This window comes from Triturus cristatus, chromosome 12, assembly GCF_964204655.1.
Source record: "Triturus cristatus chromosome 12, aTriCri1.1, whole genome shotgun sequence".
In the NCBI taxonomy this organism is placed as follows: Eukaryota; Metazoa; Chordata; class Amphibia; order Caudata; family Salamandridae; genus Triturus; species Triturus cristatus.
In genome coordinates, this window is record NC_140595.1 from 274,884,514 (window position 1) to 274,906,496 (window position 21,983).

General features: G+C 46.9%; 1 protein-coding gene across 2 annotated transcripts in view; it reads left to right on the forward strand.

The window, feature by feature from the left end:
- Window positions 1–21,983, forward strand: part of CFAP126 (cilia and flagella associated protein 126) — a 212,830-nt gene that overhangs the window by 140,388 nt on the left and 50,459 nt on the right. For both annotated transcript variants that reach the window (XM_085640048.1, XM_085640049.1), the window contains one exon: window positions 16,239–16,415. In XM_085640048.1, the coding sequence (XP_085496174.1) occupies window positions 16,239–16,415 (177 nt within the window). The remainder of the gene's footprint in view (window positions 1–16,238; window positions 16,416–21,983) is intronic.

A 21,983-nucleotide genomic window follows, 5' to 3' on the forward strand; every position in this document is an offset into this window, starting at 1 on the left:
CTTACTTTGCGGCCTGTTAGCAGTGCACGGCATACATTTTTTATGATCAAGAGGCCAGCAATGACTCCGAGAAATACTGGGACTGTAAACAAGCCTGTCTGCTGTTTTTCTCCCGGACGGGCTTCCCTCACAAGGTAAGAGGAAACCCCATTATCTGCTGCACTTTCCGCCGCTGAGTCATGGCCACTGGCACTAGCCCCATGGCATGAAAGTGCAGGGGCACGCTCACAGCGCGGGGCGTCTTAAGGACAGGTGCCACACACCAGAGGAGAAATTTCCCGGCGAATAGATACCGAGGCACGTGACGTGACTGCTTGTCAACTAGCACTGACGCACTCTTCTCATAGACTCCAGAGTGACATGTGCTTTAGGCGTTTTATTGACGCATAAGAGGCTTTAAAAGCTAAAAAGCAATCATCAAGTCCTAATCTAGTCTTATAAAAAAAAATCCTGCTCAACACTCGACTGGGATTTTTTTAAACTCCATGTTGTTACTTCATGATTCTGCTGTTTCATATAGACCTTGAACAGCATCACTCTAAAATTCGTCATTTAGTTATAGCATTTTTTGACAAAGTTTGGACTATACTCCGAAATAAGTGCTATTTGAGGTCAAATGGTGTAAATTATGTGGTTTCATTTTTTTCTTAGTCTACTGTCAACTGACATTAAAATATAAAAAAACTTTAAAAAAAAGAAAAACGTATGAACTTGGCCCTTGCAACTAAAAAACATGTTAGGTCCCAAACTGTAAGATTAACTACAATTAAAAACATTACATTAAAAAGTGATATCATTTAGCTGCACAACTAAATGGTCAGCATAGCCGTAGGAGAGCAGAATGACTAATAAAACTAAAAGGTACAAAAGACAAGCATTGACACTAGAGCGCTCCCACCAGTGGAGGACAAACAGGGCAGGGAGGGAGTCTGAAATATGTGCCAGTAGCTGCAGGGAGAAATATTGGTGGTCTATGACAGGCTTCTCGCTAGCTCTGGTATGATCTTGTACACATGGCTTTTAGAAGCTTAGGTCACAGAAACATTATAGTAGGAAGAGCAAGGGGCAGCTGGAAGACATTCCTTCCTTACAAATCACATTTTACTTGTCATTCTACAGTGGCATCCATGCAAACTCCCTTTCTGTCAAGAATTCCTGTCATGCGAGGGGAGGAAAACGGTAACCAGCGAAAACGGACTACATCTCCCAGGATGCTTAGCGGTTGAGCCCTTATGTAAACAGGAGAGCTGTTACATAACTCAAGGAAAACACGCCCTTATGTAAACAGGAGAGCTGTTACATAACTCAAGGAAAACACGCCCTTATGTAAACAGGAGAGCTGTTACATAACTCAAGGAAAACACGCCCTATAAAGGGAGGAACCGGGAGGTACAACGCTGTCGGATATTGTGTTTACACCGACGTACCTGCTTAGTGAAGAGCAGTGTTCCGGAGTGGTGCTCCAGTAAGGCAAGAACGGAGGTAGGTCGAGTCGTTACTCCCTGGGCCGTGTCTTGCCCCATCGTCACCTGTGAAGGACCCGGAAGCTCTACCGGATAACCATTGAGCTTCGCTTTTTGACTCGGCTGAGTCAAAGCGCAGTGGCGCTTTTGCTGGTTGGAGTCGTAACTCCCAGCCCGACCAGAGATACAGGGACTGCCAGCTGTAACGCACACCAGGAGGTGTTTGCCGCGTTACAGACTCGGAAGTCCACGGGATCGATCGAGCGGCTGCTCTCGGTTCAGTCTTCTTTGCTTGTGATTGGGGTATCGGTGACGCATCACCAGGAGGTGACTCCCCGTCCCGGTGCAGTCTGAGGAAGAGGTTGAGCGGCTGCTCCCTTCAGGTAGAGACCCCGGCTGGGTGTTTCCCTGACTCCTCGATTCTCCCCAACACTCTTCGTGCCCCTCACAGCCTACCGATTGGCATTGTCGGCCATTTCATTTCTGCCCTCTGTTGGCATACGCCGGGATCGGCGTATATGCAGAGGACGGTTAGGACCATCCGTGCTGTGGGCTGGTAACATACTTAGCCTGGAGGATTCCAGTGACTATAACCTTTGTTTATTCCTTGTATTATTTTTGCCTTCATTAAAATAACTAAACCTTCACAAGTGGTTGCGTTCTCATTATCGTGTCTGTTAAACGATCCTGAGACGTCCAGGGCGTTACACTTTCACTGCAATGACGTAAAACTGTACTCATTACAAAGCAGTAGCTGAAACCAAAGTAGTGGCCTGGAAGGCTGACCCTACAAAAAGCACATACGGGTTGCAGTTGTGCAGGTGAAAATGGATTAGCAAAAATAATAGTGAAAAAAGGGGCAAAGACTTCCATAATTTACCAATCGTTGCTTTGAAACGTAACCTTTTATCTTACCTCTAGTTTACACATATCACTTCTAAACTACTCCTTGAAAAAACTCTTTCCTAGCCACACACAACCAACCAATCATCTATAAACAATAAAAAAACAATTATTTGACTGCATGTCAATCCACTAGAAAGGATGCCCAGACAGACACTGCACTACGGCGCCGTATAATAGTTGTGACAGTCATACAATTGGCAATACAATAGCAATAAGAACCCAAGAATTCCCATGACCATACCACTGTGTATGGAGATTCAAGGTAATCCCAGCCACATTTTCGATCAAAGAAGTGTCAGCAACTGTATCTGAATTATTAAGATTTTTACTGATGTTATCAAGGAATGAGAGTGTGCCTCACAGACCCGGGTGGCATGGAGCTTTCCATGGCATTTGAGACTGCCAGCTTTTTCTAGCGCCTTGAGTACTCTAAAAAACATGGAATTAAATTGGCCGCGTTCTGCACCATGTGTCCTCCAGCAAACCCTGAACTTGCCTCCAATGTGTCGCCAGCTTTTTACGTGCCTAGACAACCGAGCCTCATCGAATCAGCAGTGCCACCAGCAGCAGGTAACATTGACACAAACACACTCAACATCCCAAAAAACATAAATCCATTGACACAACACACATTCACCTGGACATGCTGGCACGGGCTAGGGAGAACTGGCAAGACCAGACCTTCATGGATGCTTTGGTGGTTCTCAGCCAAAGGTTAGCAGTCAGGCCTATAGTGCGCTCCTGCATAAAACAATAGGAGCAAGTTATACACAGTACACTAGCAGAAAAAAACACGCAAGACCGTACAGCATAAAATGAAGGAAACAAACACACAGATAGCGGTTTGAGGCTGAGGGTCGTGATATCTCACCCCCATAACGAGCAATCCTCATTTTGGGCCAATACATCACCATGCTCAAACCCCATAAAGAGGAGGCCACAGAAAAGAGTGGCCTCTGCATTATATGAAAACTGCAGAACCCAGCAGAGACTGATTTAACTTCATCTTGAGTTTGGCAGTCGCTATCCCGCTGACGCCCACTGCGATGGCCAAGGTATTACTAATAGTAGAAAGAATGATCAAGAACAATCAATAGGACCATTAGCATCCGGCATGTAGACCATACGTAAGTTAAGATCAAGAAATACACCTTAAAGGCTTTCTGTATACATTCCCTCCTTCACAAGTGTTTTCAACGTAAGCACTAGGATGGTGCTGTGTGGAGTTTTTGTTATGCAGGCTTAGCTGGCAGAAGATGGGAACATTTTGGTTATGTTAATTAACCAGTTCTTTTGACTATGCTTGTGAAAAAAAAGTACTTTTGTTTTCCTGTTTCAAGGCATCCTGGGGCAGGAAGTGGACAGGAGAAAGCCAAACCCTCAATGCATACTGGTACTTTGCGGGTATGGCAAGCAGGCAGTGTCAAAAGGTGGTTAAGCTGGACTTAGGGGTGTTAATGAGAGGACTGGCATTATGAGAAGCAAACAGGGTGTAGCAGGGCTGGTTGAGCAGGCGGGCCAGGCAGTAATTTGGTTGGTCGGGATTTGGACGGCTAGTGCAGAGGCTCGAATCTCTCGGGTAGCCCAAGGGTTTAACAACAGGAGTTAGTTTGGCCTGCTGACTAGATTGAACAAGTTGCCCTCTCTTCTCAATGAAAATTGACACACTTAGTTTAAAAAATAAGCTGCATTTGTGGGCGTAAGACAACAAAACTTTGCATACACTAAGAAGAAGTGAGAGATGTAACTAATGAAAAAATATTGCATGGGTGTAAGATTTACTGAAACAGCACTCTAGCCTAGTTCATGCAGATCAGCAGTGATATCTGATCCTTGGAAAACACTTAAAGTTGAACGGCTGAAATAAACAACCATTGGCCGCGCGGCCGTGAAAGCGAAAGTAATCGCGATCACAGCGAAAGTGATCGCGATCGTGAGGACGGGACGCGCTGTGTGTCAAGCAAGCGAGTGGTGCGCGCAGCAGTGATTGGCAGATGCGCGCGTGCACGCTTGCGTGAACGCAAGCGCTATGCCAGCGAGGTCTGGTAGGTAGCACTTTGGAAACCCGTATACTAAATGTCGAGCAACAGCGCATGCACTGTTCTAGGCACGACCTAAAAAGGGAGAGTGGGCGGTCCTGCTCGAGGGCAGGGGGAAGTGGCTTGCCCACTGTTGTGCATACTGACTGTTTGGTCGGCCGAACAAACAGACAGTATGCACAACAGTGGGCAAGCCACTCCCCCCCTGCCCTCGAGCAGGACCACCCACCCCCAACCAGGCACTTCTGCTTTCTCGCCGTGCGAGAAGGCAGAAACATAAAATGGTAGTTATTACCATGTATGTTTCTGCCTTCTTGCACTGCTGTGCCCTGCCTCCTCCTGATGGCAGGGTGTTGTGGGCGATGCTGCCCTCAGGTGCCGGAACTCAGTAGTAGAGTCCAGTGCTGCAGGAGAACGACACATGCTATAAAGCACTTGGCTACTGTTCCCCACTTCCTTGTGATGGCAGGATCTTTTGGGCAATGCATCCTGTGACGCCCATATCGTTGGGGGGGGGTCTTCAATCCGGCCTACTGATTGAAATAATAATGACACCACACTCAGAGTAACACTGGTACAGGGAAAGACCCGGAGCGGTCTTTATCTCCTTTATTTATATCCTTTGGCCACGCCTGGCCATAGGGTGATACAATGCTGGCATCTTCTGGCGCCGAAGCCTCGGCCCCGCTCTCGCGACATCACAGCCATTACATCCCTCCCCAACTTGGCATCAAATCGTTCCAACAGAAACTTTGCAAACAAAGTCTTTCAGTCTTTGGCTGGGCAAGGGGTTTGGCCTTAGGTTGATCTCTGGGAACTGGACCTCCCGCTTGCACTCTGAGTGGTTGGATCTGGCTCCGGGGCAACACCTAACTCTTCGTTCCTTGCGGGTTGCACTGTAGGATGGTTTGGGAGTTGGCTATTTGCAGCCTTCCTGAGATTGGTTGGGAGTCCTCACTTAGCAACTCGATCCCAACTTCGGTGCTGTCCAACTCTGGTGATTCCTCGCTCTGCAGGTTCACTCTCTGGAACCATGACAAATTCCTGGTGATTACTTCTTCCCAGCGCTCGTTAGTGATTGCTGTCCCATTTATTTGTACCACGGTCAAGATCCCTGTTTTGAATTTCCATCCTGCTCTGCCGTTGTCAACTAGTACCAGGCTCCCTGGTGCAAAGAGCCGAGGCTTGGCTCTTTGCTTCTTGCTCACTTGCTCGTTGGAGTGGGTCCTTCAGGCCTGGTCATTGGCAGGGTCATAGGGTGTCGGTGTCCAGTGGTCAGACACAGGGATAGTGTCCTGTCTATGCCCGGCGAGCATCAGGGTCCATGGAGATCTTTTGCGTTGTGCAGTGGGGAGTACTATGGTACTCTCTGAGGAATCTATGTAGTGCTGCTTCGGGATTGGTTTGCTCGGCCACTGCTATGCGAAAGGTTTTGTTTAATGTGCGCATGAATCGCTCCACTTAGCCATTGGCTTGTGGGCATTGAGGAGTGATGCACCGGTGTTGGATGCCTAGGCATGCGAGCAGGTCTCTGAATTCTCCTCCTTGGAAGGGGGGCCCGTTAGATTCTTTAGTTCTTGAGGCAGTCCAAACAAGGCGAACGCTTTCGCCAGCATCTGCGCAATTTGGGTGTATACAGTGGAGTCGCCTACTTCGACTATTGGTTATTTAGAGTAGCTGTCGACGAGTACCGCTGTCACTCTCCCATCAGGGAAGCTCCCAAAGTTGAGGCTGACTTGAGACCAGGGAGCGGCTCCAGGCCCCTCGGTGATAATCGGTGCTGGGATATCCGGGCTGCTGATAATTTGGCAGGAGTGGCAGTTCCACACTGAGTGTTTGACTGCCTCTTCCATCCCCGGGAACCAGACTTTCTCACTCATTCCTGATTTCATCCGGACGGTCCCTTGGCGGCCTCCATGTGCCAGGGTTGTCACTTTTTCTTGGAGGCTTTCAGGGATCACAATCTGAGACACTCTTAACACTAGACCTTTTGCTGTTGTTCTCAGGTCATCCTGCACCTTCCATAATTTTCCAAGGCGCTCTTTGTCTGGGCTATGCCAGTTGTTAGCTTCATGTAAGAAGTTCTCCCATGATCCTCGGAGTAGGGACTCCATCACTTTTGTCAAGACCGGATCGTGTTTGGTGTTGGTACTGATTTCCTTGAGGGTGAGGGCGCGTGGCCACGACCCTTGTGTCACCATAGCTACATATTCTTTCTTTCTTCCATCGCTGTCGGTCTTTTTTGGGGTCTGGCGGGTGCCGGGACAGGAAGTCTGCAGGGTTCTTAGCTCCGAGACAGTATACTAACTCCATCTGGTAGTGTTGCAGCTGAATCGCCCACCTTTCAATTCGTGGTGGAGGATGCAGGCTGTGCCCCTAAATAGTGGGACAAGTGGTTGGTGGTCGGTGACTACACGAAAGGGGTGGCCGCTGATGCAGGTGTGGAAATGACTGCAGGCCCATCTTATTGCCAGCGATTCCCTCTCGATTTGGGAGTACCGCGTTTCTATGGGTGTGAGAGCCTTGGTTGCAAAGGCAAGGGGTGCCCACTTGCCTAGGTCCACTTCCATTGTGATCACCACTCCTAGTCCCACTGGACTTGCAACCACGAGTAGTTCCATGTTTTTGTGATATCGAAGTATGCCATTGTGGTCTTCCTAAGTAAAGCTTCCTTGACCCTCTGGAATGCGGCCTCTTCTTCACTCTCCCACTTCCATGCAGCATCCTTCTTGGTCAGAGCCCGAAGGGGTTCAGATATTGCGGCTAGGTTGTAGATGAAGCGTTCACAATATGTGGCCATCCCTAGGAAGCTTCATACCTCAGACACAGTTGTTGGTTATTGTGCTTTTTGTATGGCATGTGATTTTCTTAGGTCTACATGGACTCCTTCTTGATTAAATATGTATCCAAAAAACTCAATGGAGTTTTGGAAAAGGAGTGTCACGCCGTGATCTGCTAGCCACTGCAGGGCTGCCTTGAGGTGCTTGTGATGTTCTTCAATTGATGAGGAGTGAATCAAGATGTCATCATTGATGTTTAGTACCTTGTAGGCCCGACAGTCTCTTGGACTGCATCTTGGAAGATTTCTGCGGCAGATGATATGCTAAAGTTGAGCTGTTTGTAACGGCCCAGCCCGATGTGCTTTGAGAAAGTCGTTATGTACAGGTTCTTCTCCGCTAACCTTAGCTGATGCTACCCTGCGTTAAGATCTAGCTTGGAGAACCATCGGGAGCCATTGAGGTCATCTATAATATCGTCCATTGGCGGTGACATGTGCCTATCTCTTTTGATTGCCTGGTTTGGCAGGCGAATGTTGATACACAATCATATTTTGCCTGGTTGTTTTCGCTTCTCTGCAATCACCATGAGTGAGACCCATGGTGTTGGACCAGTGACTTTTTCTATGGCTCCTTGTTGTTCTAAGTTAATGAGCGCTTGTTCAACAAGAGGTCGGAGGTGGAATGGTATTCGCTGATGACGGAGTGCCACTGGCTTGACTGCCTGATCAATATGGAGCTTGACGCGTGGTCTGTTCATGCATCCTAGACCCTTGAAGAGGTGTGGAAATAGTTCAAGTATCTCTTCCATTTGGAGGGCTTTGACTGCTCTGGCAAAGGTGACTACGCTGAGGTCATCCGCGGTGTGGCTCCCTACCAGGATGTCAGTCTCTCGGTCGACGACGTGAAACGTGACTGTGATTTCCTGGTTCTCTGCTTTCACTTTCACTGTCATCTTCCCTTTTAGGGGCAATGGTGTTTGGTATGTGAAAATGTTAACATTGGTCGGAGCTAGCTGAGGGCGTGGATGTAGCTGTTTATACTGTTGGGTGCCCATGATGTTGATGGACGTCCTGGTGTCTATCTATGCAGTGACGCAGGACCCTGCTATCTCTATTATGCACGTCGGTTGGGGGCCCCACTAGCATATCATATGAGGAAACACTCTCCTTCCTTCTCAGTGGATGAGTCTTCGGGGCAGTGGCATTGTCATTGTGACCCGATGCTCGCCTTCGGGTGTTCGTACTCTTCTAGGGACAATTGCCTCACTGACTTGTATGGTGGCCTCCTCTCTTGGACACCTCTGTTTCTGGGCCCGCCTCTGCATGCCGTGGCAAAATGATTGAGGGTCCCACACTTGGAACAGGTTCACCCTTGCGCAGGGTACTCCTCCAGAGGGTGCTCTTCCCAACCATAGTATCCACACATGGACCCAAATGTTGCCTTTGCTGACGGTCTTCCTCTGCCGCCTCCTCTGCTTTGTATCCGGATTGTGTCAGCTCACTCCATTTTCACCAAGGACATCTCTCTGGCTGCTGCGTGATGGCAAGATCCATCTCTGTTGCTCTGGCATCCGACAGATCATGGGATCGTGCCATGATGAGGAAGACCTCCAGCGAGATCCCTGGCTGGGGTAGAATGAGGCTCCTAAAGGTTTCATTGCGGCACCCTTGTATCACCTGCGCTCTCACTTCTTTGCATGATCATCTGCCGTACATGTGCTAGCTAGCTCCCGCAGGCATGTGTGGAACGCGTCCATGGACTCTCCTTCCCTCTGGCGAGCCTGGCAGAGCTTGAAACGCTCGTAGTCTGGATTAAGTTGCGGGTCAAAGTGTGCATCCAGAGCTCTGACTGCCGCGTCGTAGTCGTCGGCAGATCCTGTGTTCGGCAGGTCTGCGAAGAGCTTGTATTTTTCTTCCCCTGCAAAGTGTAGTAGCAGCGACCTCTTGATAGTGTTGTCGGTTTACCTTGTTGCGATAAAATAGTTGTTCAGGTAGCTAATCCATTTCTTCCAACCAGGGGACGCTGTGGCGGGGACAGCGAGTTCGCTTAACTGTGGTAGTGCGCTAACTTGAGTGTGTTCCAAGGCTGGTGCGGCGGGGGCTGGCGCTTGCTCCGGGCCTGCAGGTGCCGCGTTGTCTGTCATCCCTGTTAATTGTTGTTGGCACCGTGTGGCCTGGGGTGTTCAAGATGGTGCATTATGGTGTCTCCATTGAGAGTGTACGGGACATTGTTGCCTGGTGGTGGGAGTGTCTTGCTCTTAAGGCAGTTGGTTTAGAGGTCCAGCTGACTGGTGGATTAGATTGAGGCTGGTATTTTCTTTATTTTATTTTCCAGGTGTTCTGAAAATTCCCTCCTGTGGCCAGTCCTGGACAGCTTTACTGGTGTGTGGTGCCTGCTGGCACAGTTGGTGCTGGGCTCCCTCCCGCGTGGTGGTGATTCGCACTGCTCTCCCCGGCTCCCACGTCGTACCTGATCAGTCCTGCCTCCAGGCGTCAGCTCTCTGGGGCTTCTCTGGGTGATTCACGGGAGGGCGCTCTTTCGTGCTCGGCCGCAAGATGTCTGGGGGAGGGGCCGCATGCGTGACAGGCTCTTGAGCGGCTGCGAGCTCCCTCTCTGCTGTGGATGAGCTGCTCTGAGCGGGGAGATGACGCAGCCGCACCGGCGTAAGCAGTCGGCTCCGCAACTCGGTCTTCTGCTAGCAAGCGGACCGCACAGCGATCTCTGCGCCAATGGTGAGGCTACACGTGCATTGATGGGGTAGATGGTGTCGCAGGGTGCCTACCAACCTCGTCGCCAGTGTGACGCGTATAGCATCAGGGGGGTCTTCAGTGCAGCCGACTGATTGAAATAATAATGACACCACACTGGTACGGGGAAAGACCTTGAGCGGTCTTTACCCCCTTTATTTATATTATGCAAAAGTTGGTCGCACACTGCTCGTCACACCAGCAAGTTGCCCCAAAGGACTGTGGTAAATGTAGTGGCGACGGCGGGTACGCCTATGCCACGATGTGTAAAAAGAACAGTATGTGTTGCGTTAGCCATCCCTGGACACGTGTTTCGAGGTAGTTGCCTCTCGTCAGCAGGGAGCAGGTCAGTGTAGAGGGGTGCCGTGTGGACTGCCAAAATGTAATTAAAACAGGTCAAGTACCTCTCATGGCGCGCAGGTGCAGATCCAAGGCTCGTCAGCCCGTTGGCTCAAGGGAGCCGTAATAAATTATGCAAAAGTTGGTCGCACACTGCTCGTCACACCAGCAAGTTGCCCCAAAGGACTGTGGTAAATGTAGTGGCGACGGCGGGTACGCCTATGCCACGATGTGTAAAAAGAACAGTATGTATTGCGTTAGCCATCCCTGGACACATGTTTCGAGGTAGTTGCCTCTCGTCAGCAGGGAGCAGGTCAGTGTAGAGGGGTGCCGTGTGGACTGCCAAAATGTAATTAAAACATGTCAAGTACCTCTCATGGCGCGCAGGTGCAGATCCAAGGCTCGTCAGCCCGTTGGCTCAAGGGAGCCGTAATAAATTATGCAAAAGTTGGTCGCACACTGCTCGTCACACCAGCAAGTTGCCCCAAAGGACTGTGGTAAATGTAGTGGCGGCTGCGGGTACGCCTATGCCACGATGTGTAAAAAGAACAGTATGTGTTGCATTAGCCATCCCTGGACACGTGTTTCGAGGTAGTTGCCGCTCATCAGCAGGGAGCAGGTCAGTGTAGAGGGGTGCCGTGTGGACTGCCAAAATGTAATTAAAACAGGTCAAGTACCTCTCATGGCGCGCAGGTGCAGATCCAAGGCTCGTCAGCCCGTTGGCTCAAGGGAGCCATAATAAATTATGCAAAAGTTGGTCGCACACTGCTCGTCACACCAGCAAGTTGCCCCAAAGGACTGTAGTAAATGTAGTGGCGACGGCGGGTACGCCTATGCCACGATGTGTAAAAAGAACAGTATGTGTTGCGTTAGCCATCCCTGGACACGTGTTTCGAGGTAGTTGCCTCTCGTCAGCAGGGAGCAGGTCAGTGTAGAGGGGTGCCGTGTGGACTGCCAAAATGTAATTAAAACAGGTCAAGTACCTCTCATGGCGCGCAGGTGCAGATCCAAGGCTCGTCAGCCCGTTGGCTCAAGGGAGCCGTAATAAATTATGCAAAAGTTGGTCGCACACTGCTCGTCACACCAGCAAGTTGCCCCAAAGGACTGTGGTAAATGTAGTGGCGACGGCGGGTACGCCTATGCCACGATGTGTAAAAAGAACAGTATGTGTTGCGTTAGCCATCCCTGGACACGTGTTTCGAGGTAGTTGCCTCTCGTCAGCAGGGAGCAGGTCAGTGTAGAGGGGTGCCGTGTGGACTGCCAAAATGTAATTAAAACAGGTCAAGTACCTCTCATGGCGCGCAGGTGCAGATCCAAGGCTCGTCAGCCCGTTGGCTCAAGGGAGCCGTAATAAATTATGCAAAAGTTGGTCGCACACTGCTCGTCACACCAGCAAGTTGCCCCAAAGAACTGTGGTAAATGTAGTGGCGACGGCGGGTATGCCTATGCCACGATGTGTAAAAAGAACAGTATGTGTTGCGTTAGCCATCCCTGGACACGTGTTTCGAGGTAGTTGCCTCTCGTCAGCAGGGAGCAGGTCAGTGTAGAGGGGTGCCGTGTGGACTGCCAAAATGTAATTAAAACAGGTCAAGTACCTCTCATGGCGCGCAGGTGCAGATCCAAGGCTCGTCAGCCCGTTGGCTCAAGGGAGCCGTAATAAATTATGCAAAAGTTGGTCGCACACTGCTTGTCACACCAGCAAGTTGCCCCAAAGGACTGTGGTAAATGTAGTGGCGACGGCGGGTACGCCTATGCCACGATGTGTAAAAAGAACAGTATGTGTTGCGTTAGCCATCCCTGGACACGTGTTTCGAGGTAGTTGCCTCTCGTCAGCAGGGAGCAGGTCAGTGTAGAGGGGTGCCGTGTGGACTGCCAAAATGTAATTAAAACAGGTCAAGTACCTCTCATGGCGCGCAGGTGCAGATCCAAGGCTCGTCAGCCCGTTGGCTCAAGGGAGCCGTAATAAATTATGCAAAAGTTGGTCGCACACTGCTCGTCACACCAGCAAGTTGCCCCAAAGGACTGTGGTAAATGTAGTGGCGACGGCGGGTACGCCTATGCCACGATGTGTAAAAAGAACAGTATGTGTTGCGTTAGCCATCCCTGGACACGTGTTTCGAGGTAGTTGCCTCTCGTCAGCAGGGAGCAGGTCAGTGTAGAGGGGTGCCGTGTGGACTGCCAAAATGTAATTAAAACAGGTCAAGTACCTCTCATGGCGCGCCGGTGCAGATCCAAGGCTCGTCAGACCGTTGGCTCAAGGGAGCCGTAATAAATTATGCAAAAGTTGGTCGCACACTGCTCGTCACACCAGCAAGTTGCCCCAAAGGACTGTGGTAAATGTAGTGGCGACGGCGGGTACGCCTATGCCACGTTGTGTAAAAAGAACAGTATGTGTTGCGTTAGCCATCCCTGGACACGTGTTTCGAGGTAGTTGCCTCTCGTCAGCAGGGAGCAGGTCAGTGTAGAGGGGTGCCGTGTGGACTGCCAAAATGTAATTAAAACAGGTCAAGTACCTCTCATGGCGCGCAGGTGCAGATCCAAGGCTCGTCAGCCCGTTGGCTCAAGGGAGCCGTAATAAATTATGCAAAAGTTGGTTGCACACTGCTCGTCACACCAGCAAGTTGCCCCAAAGGACTGTGGTAAATGTAGTGGCGACGGCGGGTACGCCTATGCCACGATGTGTAAAAAGAACAGTATGTGTTGCGTTAGCCATCCCTGGACACGTGTTTCGAGGTAGTTGCCTCTCGTCAGCAGGGAGCAGGTCAGTGTAGAGGGGTGCCGTGTGGACTGCCAAAATGTAATTAAAACAGGTCAAGTACCTCTCATGGTGCGCAGGTGCAGATCCAAGGCTCGTCAGACCGTTGGCTCAAGGGAGCCGTAATAAATTATGCAAAAGTTGGTCGCACACTGCTCATCACACCAGCAAGTTGCCCCAAAGGACTGTGGTAAATGTAGTGGCGACGGCAGGTACGCCTATGCCACAATGTGTAAAAAGAACAGTATGTGTTACGTTAGCCATCCCTGGACACTTGTTTCGAGGTAGTTGCCTCTCGTCAGCAGGGAGCAGGTCAGTGTAGAGGAGTGCCGTGTGGACTGCCAAAATGTAATTAAAACAGGTCAAGTACCTCTCATGGCGCGCAGGTGCAGATCCAAGGCTCGTCAGCCCGTTGGCTCAAGGGAGCCGTAATAAATTATGCAAAAGTTGGTTGCACACTGCTCGTCACACCAGCAAGTTGCCCCAAAGGACTGTGGTAAATGTAGTGGCGATGGCGGGTACACCTATGCCACGATGTGTAAAAAGAACAGTATGTGTGAGGGGTGCCGTGTGGACTGCCAAAATGTAATTAAAACAGGTCAAGTACCTCTCATGGCGCGCAGGTGCAGATCCACACGGCACCCCTTTACACTGACCTGCTCCCTGCTGACGAGAGGCAACTACCTCGAAACACGTGTCCAGGGATGGCTAACGCAACACATACTGTTCTTTTTACACATCGTGGCATAGGCGTAGCTGCCGTCGCCACTACATTTACCACAGTCCTTTGGGGCAACTTGCTGGTGTGACGAGCAGTGTGCGACCAACTTTTGCATAATTTATTACGGCTCCCTTGAGCCAACGGGCTGACGAGCCTTGGATCTGCACCTGCGCGCCATGAGAGGTACTTGACCTGTTTTAATTACATTTTGGCAGTCCACACGGCACCCCTTTACACTGACCTGCTCCCTGCTGACGAGAGGCAACTACCTCGAAACACGTGTCCAGGGATGGCTAACGCAACACATACTGTTCTTTTTACACATCGTTGCATAGGCGTACCCGCCGTCGCCACTATATTTACCACAGTCCTTTGGGGCAACTTGCTGGTGTGACGAGCAGTGTGCGACCAACTTTTGCATAATTTATTACGGCTCCCTTGAGCCAACGGGCTGACGAGCCTTGGATCTGCACCTGCGCGCCATGAGAGGTACTTGACCTGTTTTAATTACATTTTGGCAGTCCACACGGCACCCCTTTACACTGACCTGCTCCCTGCTGACGAGAGGCAACTACCTCGAAACACGTGTCCAGGGATGGCTAACGCAACACATACTGTTCTTTTTACACATCGTGGCATAGGTGTACCCGCCGTCGCCACTACATTTACCACAGTCCTTTGGGGCAACTTGCTGGTGTGACGAGCAGTGTGCGACCAACTTTTGCATAATTTATTACGGCTCCCTTGAGCCAACGGGCTGACAAGCCTTGGATCTGCACCTGCGCGCCATGAGAGGTACTTGACCTGTTTTAATTACATTTCAGTCCACACGGCACCCCTTTACACTGACCTGCTCCCTGCTGACGAGAGGCAACTACCTCGAAACACGTGTCCAGGGATGGCTAACGCAACACATACTGTTCTTTTTACACATCGTGGCATAGGCGTACCCGCCGTCGCCACTACATTTACCACAGTCCTTTGGGGCAACTTGCTGGTGTGACAAGCAGTGTGCGACCAACTATTGCATAATTTATTACGGCTCCCTTGAGCCAACGGGCTGACGAGCCTTGGATCTGCACCTGCGCGCCATGAGAGGTACTTGACCTGTTTTAATTACATTTTGGCAGTCCACACGGCACCCCTTTACACTGACCTGCTCCCTGCTGACGAGAGGCAAGTACCTCGAAACACGTGTCCAGGGATGGCTAACGCAACACATACTGTTCTTTTTACACATCGCGGCATAGGCGTACCCGCCGTCGCCACTACATTTACCACAGTCCTTTGGGGCAACTTGCTGGTGTGACGAGCAGTGTGCGACCAACTTTTGCATAATTTATTACGGCTCCCTTGAGCCAACGGGCTGACGAGCCTTGGATCTGCACCTGTGTGCCATGAGAGGTACTTGACCTGTTTAAATTACATTTTGGCAGTCCACACGGCACCCCTTTACACTGACCTGCTCCCTGCTGACGAGAGGCAACTACCTCGAAACACGTGTCCAGGGATGGCTAACGCAACACATACTGTTCTTTTTACACATCGTGGCATAGCCGTACCCGCCGTCGCCACTACATTTACCACAGTCCTTTGGGGCAACTTGCTGGTTTGACGAGCAGTGTGCGACCAACTTTTGCATAATTTATTACGGCTCCCTTGAGCCAACGGGCTGACGAGCCTTGGATCTGCACCTGCGCGCCATGAGAGGTACTTGACCTGTTTTAATTACATTTTGGCAGTCCACACGGCACCCCTTTACACTTACCTGCTCCCTGCTGACGAGAGGCAACTACCTCGAAACACGTGTCCAGGGATGGCTAACGCAACACATACTGTTCTTTTTACACATTGTGGCATAGGCGTACCCGCCGTCACCACTACATTTACCACAGTCCTTTGGGGCAACTTGCTGGTGTGACGAGCAGTGTGCGACCAACTTTTGCATACCCTTTATTTATATTCTCTGGCCAGAGGGTGATACAATATTGGCATCTTCTTCCGTGGCCGAAGCCTCGGCCACCCTCTCGGAATATCACAGCCATTACACATCCCACAGGTACCCATAGTCAGTAGCAGAGTTACGCTCTCTAAGCATTCTAATAAGGACTTGACTGATGTGCCCTGCCTACAACTGATGACGGGTTATTGTAGGCAATGCCATCCACAGATGCCCAGAATCAGGAGAAGATTCAGATAACCCTGTCTTTGTAAAATAAGTCAGCATCATTGCATCCTCAGAACCTAGAGGATAGGTTGCTTCTTCAAGCAAAACCCATCTCTGGGAATTGCTTGTAGGTCAAATGATTCTTTAATGTTTTTTAAAGTACTCCCTTTCATAAATAACAATGTTTTTCACACAGAGTGTGCAACCACTGACTGTTTTTATTCCATTTATGCACCACTGACCAAACATTAACATGTCTTCTGCCTCTGGAGAATTTATGAACAATGAACCTGTTGTGATAGCACTCTGTCTTCATTTTAGATTAGCCCTTGGGGAACATACATGGGAACCTGGGATATGCCGCGGAAGATTCCTCCGTGCAAGGTGAGCTCAGCGTCCCGTTCCGCTCATGCAGCTAACTGCCTCAAGGAGTGGATCTACAATTCTACTGACCTGACCAGTGCTTGCAATGGACTTCGTCCAGAGATTGATGGAGTGGTAAGATATCAGTAACTTAACACAATTTTCTCATTTTCGTTTAGTGGCTGACAAATATGAAACCAACACCACAATCCACAAGTGACTTTTAGTAATGCAATGTAAGGTGGTTATGAAGAGCACTGTTTGTCACACGTGAGGGTTCCAAGCGCTGTGGTTTTCATTTCCAAATTTTGTTTCAATAATACGATGAGTACCCTCTTTGTTTTTTAAGTAACTTTATTTTAAGGAGTGTTATAACTTTCTAGGTCAGTATGGCTGTTCAAAATGTAGTAATATCATGAATACACAAAGGTTTTGAATTTTTTTTTTTTTTTTTTAAATAAATACCATATATTCTGCTGCTGCACATCTGGTAATATGCACAATGAAATAGGACCAGCCCATAGATTCTCTCCCCAAATACAAGCACTTCAACAATAAATATCTGAGAAATAGAAATATAATCAGTCAGTCAAAATAACTTTATTTCGCCAACAAATGATGGCATGAAAAGTATTCTACTAACACAACAATTTCCATTATTATTACAATTTAAAATTACATATATTCAGACAAATTTACTTAGAAAGATAAAATTGGATAAAAAGGTTATTCATATTTTAAAATGGATGATAATTCATGAATTCATGAACACAGTGATTGCACAATTCAGTAGCTTAATTTACAGTTTGAATGTCAAGTTGGCAATATAGTCTCCTTTTCCTCAAGGCAGATGAAAAGAGTAACATGTAAAAGGATCAGACAATAAATGTAGATAATGTAAAGCCAGACAACACTGTTTAAAATTCATTTAGTGAATGAGGGGGACAATAAGTCTTTTCCTTTCTTCACCATAAAATTTGCAAAAGAACAAGAAATTAAGATCATTCTGGGTAGATTGATTGTCACAAGGACAAAGTGGCAGTTCAGAGATCACGTATATTATAAAAGGAAGACCTAGCATCAAGGGGATATAATTTAGGCGAAATCTCATAAAAATATATCTATGTTGCAGATTTTTAACAAACAATAGATAAGTTTAAGTCGCATTAATCGATGCTATACTCAGGACAGCGTCATATACTCTAACTGTCGACAGTTTAAGATCAATATCCTTCATCCTTGCCTGTAACTCTGTCAGTAGATGGATTTTCAGCTCTTTTTTAGAAATGGACTGACACGTCATTGGATCTTCATAAAGGTGGTGTAAACCAACTGTTTTGAGGTTGGATTCGAATTATTTTAACCAACTGATATTGTTCACACCATCTAATTTCAAAATATAATTTATAATATCCCTGGTCAATGAAAGAGTCTCCTTACACCAGACCGAATGCCACATCAGAATGGGTGCAATACAATTGTGATCACTAATATAGGGAACTCTCAACTCCGTGTGACAATTATAGTTGGAACACGACTGGGGCAGGGAAGCCAAGTTTTTCAAAAAGGCATCTTCTATGTGTTGCAGTTTAGAAGAGTCTGAGATGCCCCAAACAGCTGCCCCATAGGTGGCAGCAGATCCAGCTTTTGCTTCATAAACTTTCTTTACCACTTCAATAGGTTTGGTCCCAATTTTTTTAGTGAATTTAAAAAGAGCCCTAATATTTTTGTGCAACAATAATTCCCTATTAGAGACCATACTTCGCCAATTACTATCTCGATCGAACATGATCCCTAAATAATTAAAAGAGTCCACAACACCTAACTTCCCCCCTTCAATATAAATTTGTGGCGATTTCTGCTGTTTTGGACCTGCAACAAGAACAAAAGACTTAGAGTAATTAATTTTCAGCTCCAAATTATTCATAAATTTCACATACTCCACTACGAGTCAGCACTGCGCGTTACTAGTGCGCGCCAGAATCACTGCTTCATCCGCATAGAGGAGTATCGGTACTTGAAGAGAGTTAATATGGAGGACATCTGGAGTGGACCCTAGCAAAGCAGATTCTACGGCGTTTGTATAAAGCGCAAATAAAAAGGGGGCAAGGATGCACCCTAGTGATTTTAAAGTGTCTAGTGCATTCTCCTCCCTTGTCAAGACGGACACAGGCAGTTGCTCCACCATACAGGTCACGGATTATATTAATAATCTGTATGTCAATCTCCATTGCCTCCATGATCTGCCACACTCTGGACTGTGCCTCGCAGTCAAGTTCAAAAGCTTTATTCGGTATGTAAAATACAACCATAAAAGCGGAACAAACATTTTAAAAAACATATTAGACTAGGATGTCATATACACAGGACGTTACAGAAAAAAACAATATTTAACACATAGTTAAAGTGCATAATGCTTCATTAAATAGTCCAGTATTAAACTTAATTTCCAACGAGCATTCACATTGCATTTATAACAAAGTGCAAATTCCAAGTGAATTGTCTAATATGTGCAAATAAGCATGAATAATAAGTGTAGTACAATCCTATAAATACTAAATTCATCTGGAGTTATCTTATGCTACCAGGTGCATATCATAATCTGGGGGGTACCTATAAGTACAGAGTATATAGCAAAAGAAACTATTCGATGCAGATTAATGATTTCCTTATACTCATACATTTAAGCACATAAGATGCCACAAAAAAACAAGTATCCGGACTTTCTAGAGTTGTAAGGAACTTCATTGCTGATTCAGTGGTGCGTATCTTATTATTTAAAAGAATAGGTTTTAGATAAAATTTCCTAAAATGACAATAAAACTTACAAAACAATAAAAAGTGACAACAGCTTTGTTTTGAAATGTTATCACAAGGACACAGCATATTGGATTTGATCTTTATGTCCGGGAATGAGACTAAATGATGCACAATCCCGAGCCTTAATCGGGTTAGGACAAATCTGTGTTGGTTATAAGTCACAATCTCTAAGTATGTCTGAAAACCTCTCCTTAAATTCAGGTCTAAATAAGAAGCAACTGTTTTTAGTTTTTTAGACTGATTTTCTCTAGCCACATTCTTAAACGCTAGGAACTTCGATTTTATGTCTTTCTTTGGTATCAGTGCTGCTGCTTCAGGGTTCAGACGAATATTGCATTCAAACAGAAGACTAAACCAGTAGTAGATATAACTAAGCCAAGGTATACGAGATAAGTTATCAAGTTTCAGACAGTCTTTAATAATTGATTGTGTAAATACTGTCTCTGCTTTAGACCAGATGGATCGCCAAAGCAGCAATGGGCGTAATGCGGCTAAGTCCGCAATAAAATCGATACCGGCTTCCAAGTGGGTTAAAACATTGGGGGCCGAGGATGGGGCACATAGCAGTTTCTTTAAAAATTTGTTTTCGTCGCTCTGTAAACCCTCAACAGGATGATGGCCCCAAACTCCTGCCCCGTACAAGGCAGATGTAATACACCTAGCTTTGTAAATAGCCATCATGTCCTTCACTCTCCTTTGCCCTAACTTTGCCGCAAATCTAAAAATACTGCTGGTGTTTCTGTTCAATTTTAACCTCACAGTGTCGTCCTCTTTAGACCATTTCCCATCGCCTGAAAATGTTATCCCCAAATAACAGAAACTGCTGACCGATTGTATTTTCTCTTTGTCAATGAAGAAAGAGGAGTTGGATTTCACCCTCTTTCCACAGGTCATTACAAAAGTCTTACTTTTATTAATAATCAGTTTCCTCTCTTTGGTAAACAAAACAAATCTGTCTATAAGGCGTTGCAAACCATTCTGTGTTCGTGATAAAAGAACTGCGTCATCTGCGTATAATAAAATAGGGGTGGCGCTACCATCTATCGATGGGGCGTCTGAGGATAATTTGCTTAAAATCATATCAATTTCATTTATAAATAATGAGAATAAAAACGGGGCCAAAACGCACCCCTGGCGAATCCCTCGAGCAACTTTAAAAAAAGGTGTACATTCTCCCATAGGGCCATAGCGTACTTTGCATGATAGACCGGAATATAACCGGGCCAGGAAAAAAACGCACTCTTTGGGGGCACCGAGGTTTAACAGGGTGTCCCAAAGGATGTTATGGTCTACAAGATCAAAGGCACTGCTGAGGTCAGCGAAACAAAGGAAAAGGTTCCCCTCCTTAGCAACGGTGTATTTATGTATGAGGAGGTCTAAATTAACACACTGTTCCAGTGTTCCCAGACCTTTCCTGAATCCATACTGTGCCTTTGAGATTATCAAATTATCCTCGGCCCATGTCTCCAACCTATTTAAAATTATTCTGCTCAATATTTTTATTGATGCATCTAAAAGAGAAATGGGACGGTAATTACTTGCCTCAGATCTGGAACCCTTCTTAAACAGGGGAATAATTATAGACTGGCCCCAGGAAATTGGCATTTGACCCTCCACTGTTGCATTAAAAAACCTGGTCAGGATGGGGGCCCACATATCTAACTCGGATTTATACAAGTCCAGCGGGACTCCATCCGGACCTGGCGCCTTTCCGCCCTTACTATTACGTATGCCTTCGTATACTTCATCAAGGCCGATATCTAGAGGCAATCTGGGCCAGGTGTACACAGTCTCCGTATGGGAATTTAAAATCAACCTATCCGGATTAAAAATATTAGAAAAATGAAGCATCCATGATTGGCAATCGACATGTGAGGTTATTTCTGGCATTGAATCCGTTTTTAGAAAAGGACTATTTATTGTTTGCCAATATAGCTTACTATTGTTTGTTTCAGCCGCGCAGCTGAGGTTGTCCCAGGCCTCTTCTTGGAGAACTTTTTTCCTTGTCTTAAGTGATGTTTTATAAGCAAGACGACAAGTTTTAATTACGATACAATCACGTGGTTTAGAGCTCATCGCATGTTTTAAAGCATGAAGAGCCTGTGTACAATTTTTGTCAAACCACCCGGTGTTAGTTTCTTTTTTCCCCTTACATGGCCTGGTAAGTAGGTTGTCGATAGCTTCGTTAATAGTACATAGGTGATTCAATATAACTTGCGGGTGTACCTCATCACTAAGACAATAATTTATCTCCATAGTACATTTGCTTAAAACCTCCGCCAACAACTCATGCGGGATAACCTTGGTCCATTTGATCCTGAACCCATTTGGTCGTATGGCCTCAATAAAATTAATGCTATTGCTAGCATCCATATTTTTGGGTCCCCAACAGTGCAATGATAAAGAAATGCTATTATGATCACTTAAGATCTGTTCATTAACGCTCAAGTTGGTATATGCACAATCACTGGATAATAAAATATGGTCAATATATGAATTGGCTCCTCTTCCAGTAAATGTTGGACAGTTAACGTTGGAGCTATTTTTTGTGCAATTTAGCAAATCTAAATCAAACTTGGCTAGCATCATATTAAGATTAGTGCCATACTTACAGTGTGGGAAGTGTAAACAATCATATCCCACCGAGATACCACTTTCCCTTGTTAGGCCACATGAATTACTAGAGGCATAAGGGCAAGAACTTATATTAAAATCACCCAACCAGAGGATTATGGATTGATGACCTATGGCTGCCATTGTCCTCTCAATCTCGTTTTCGAGCTGAGTCAGAATTTTACCTCTGTCGGCAGTGAATACATTATTATAAAAATTTATCAGCAACAAATCTTTTCCTTTTTCAAACTCTAGACATAAAATCTGGGA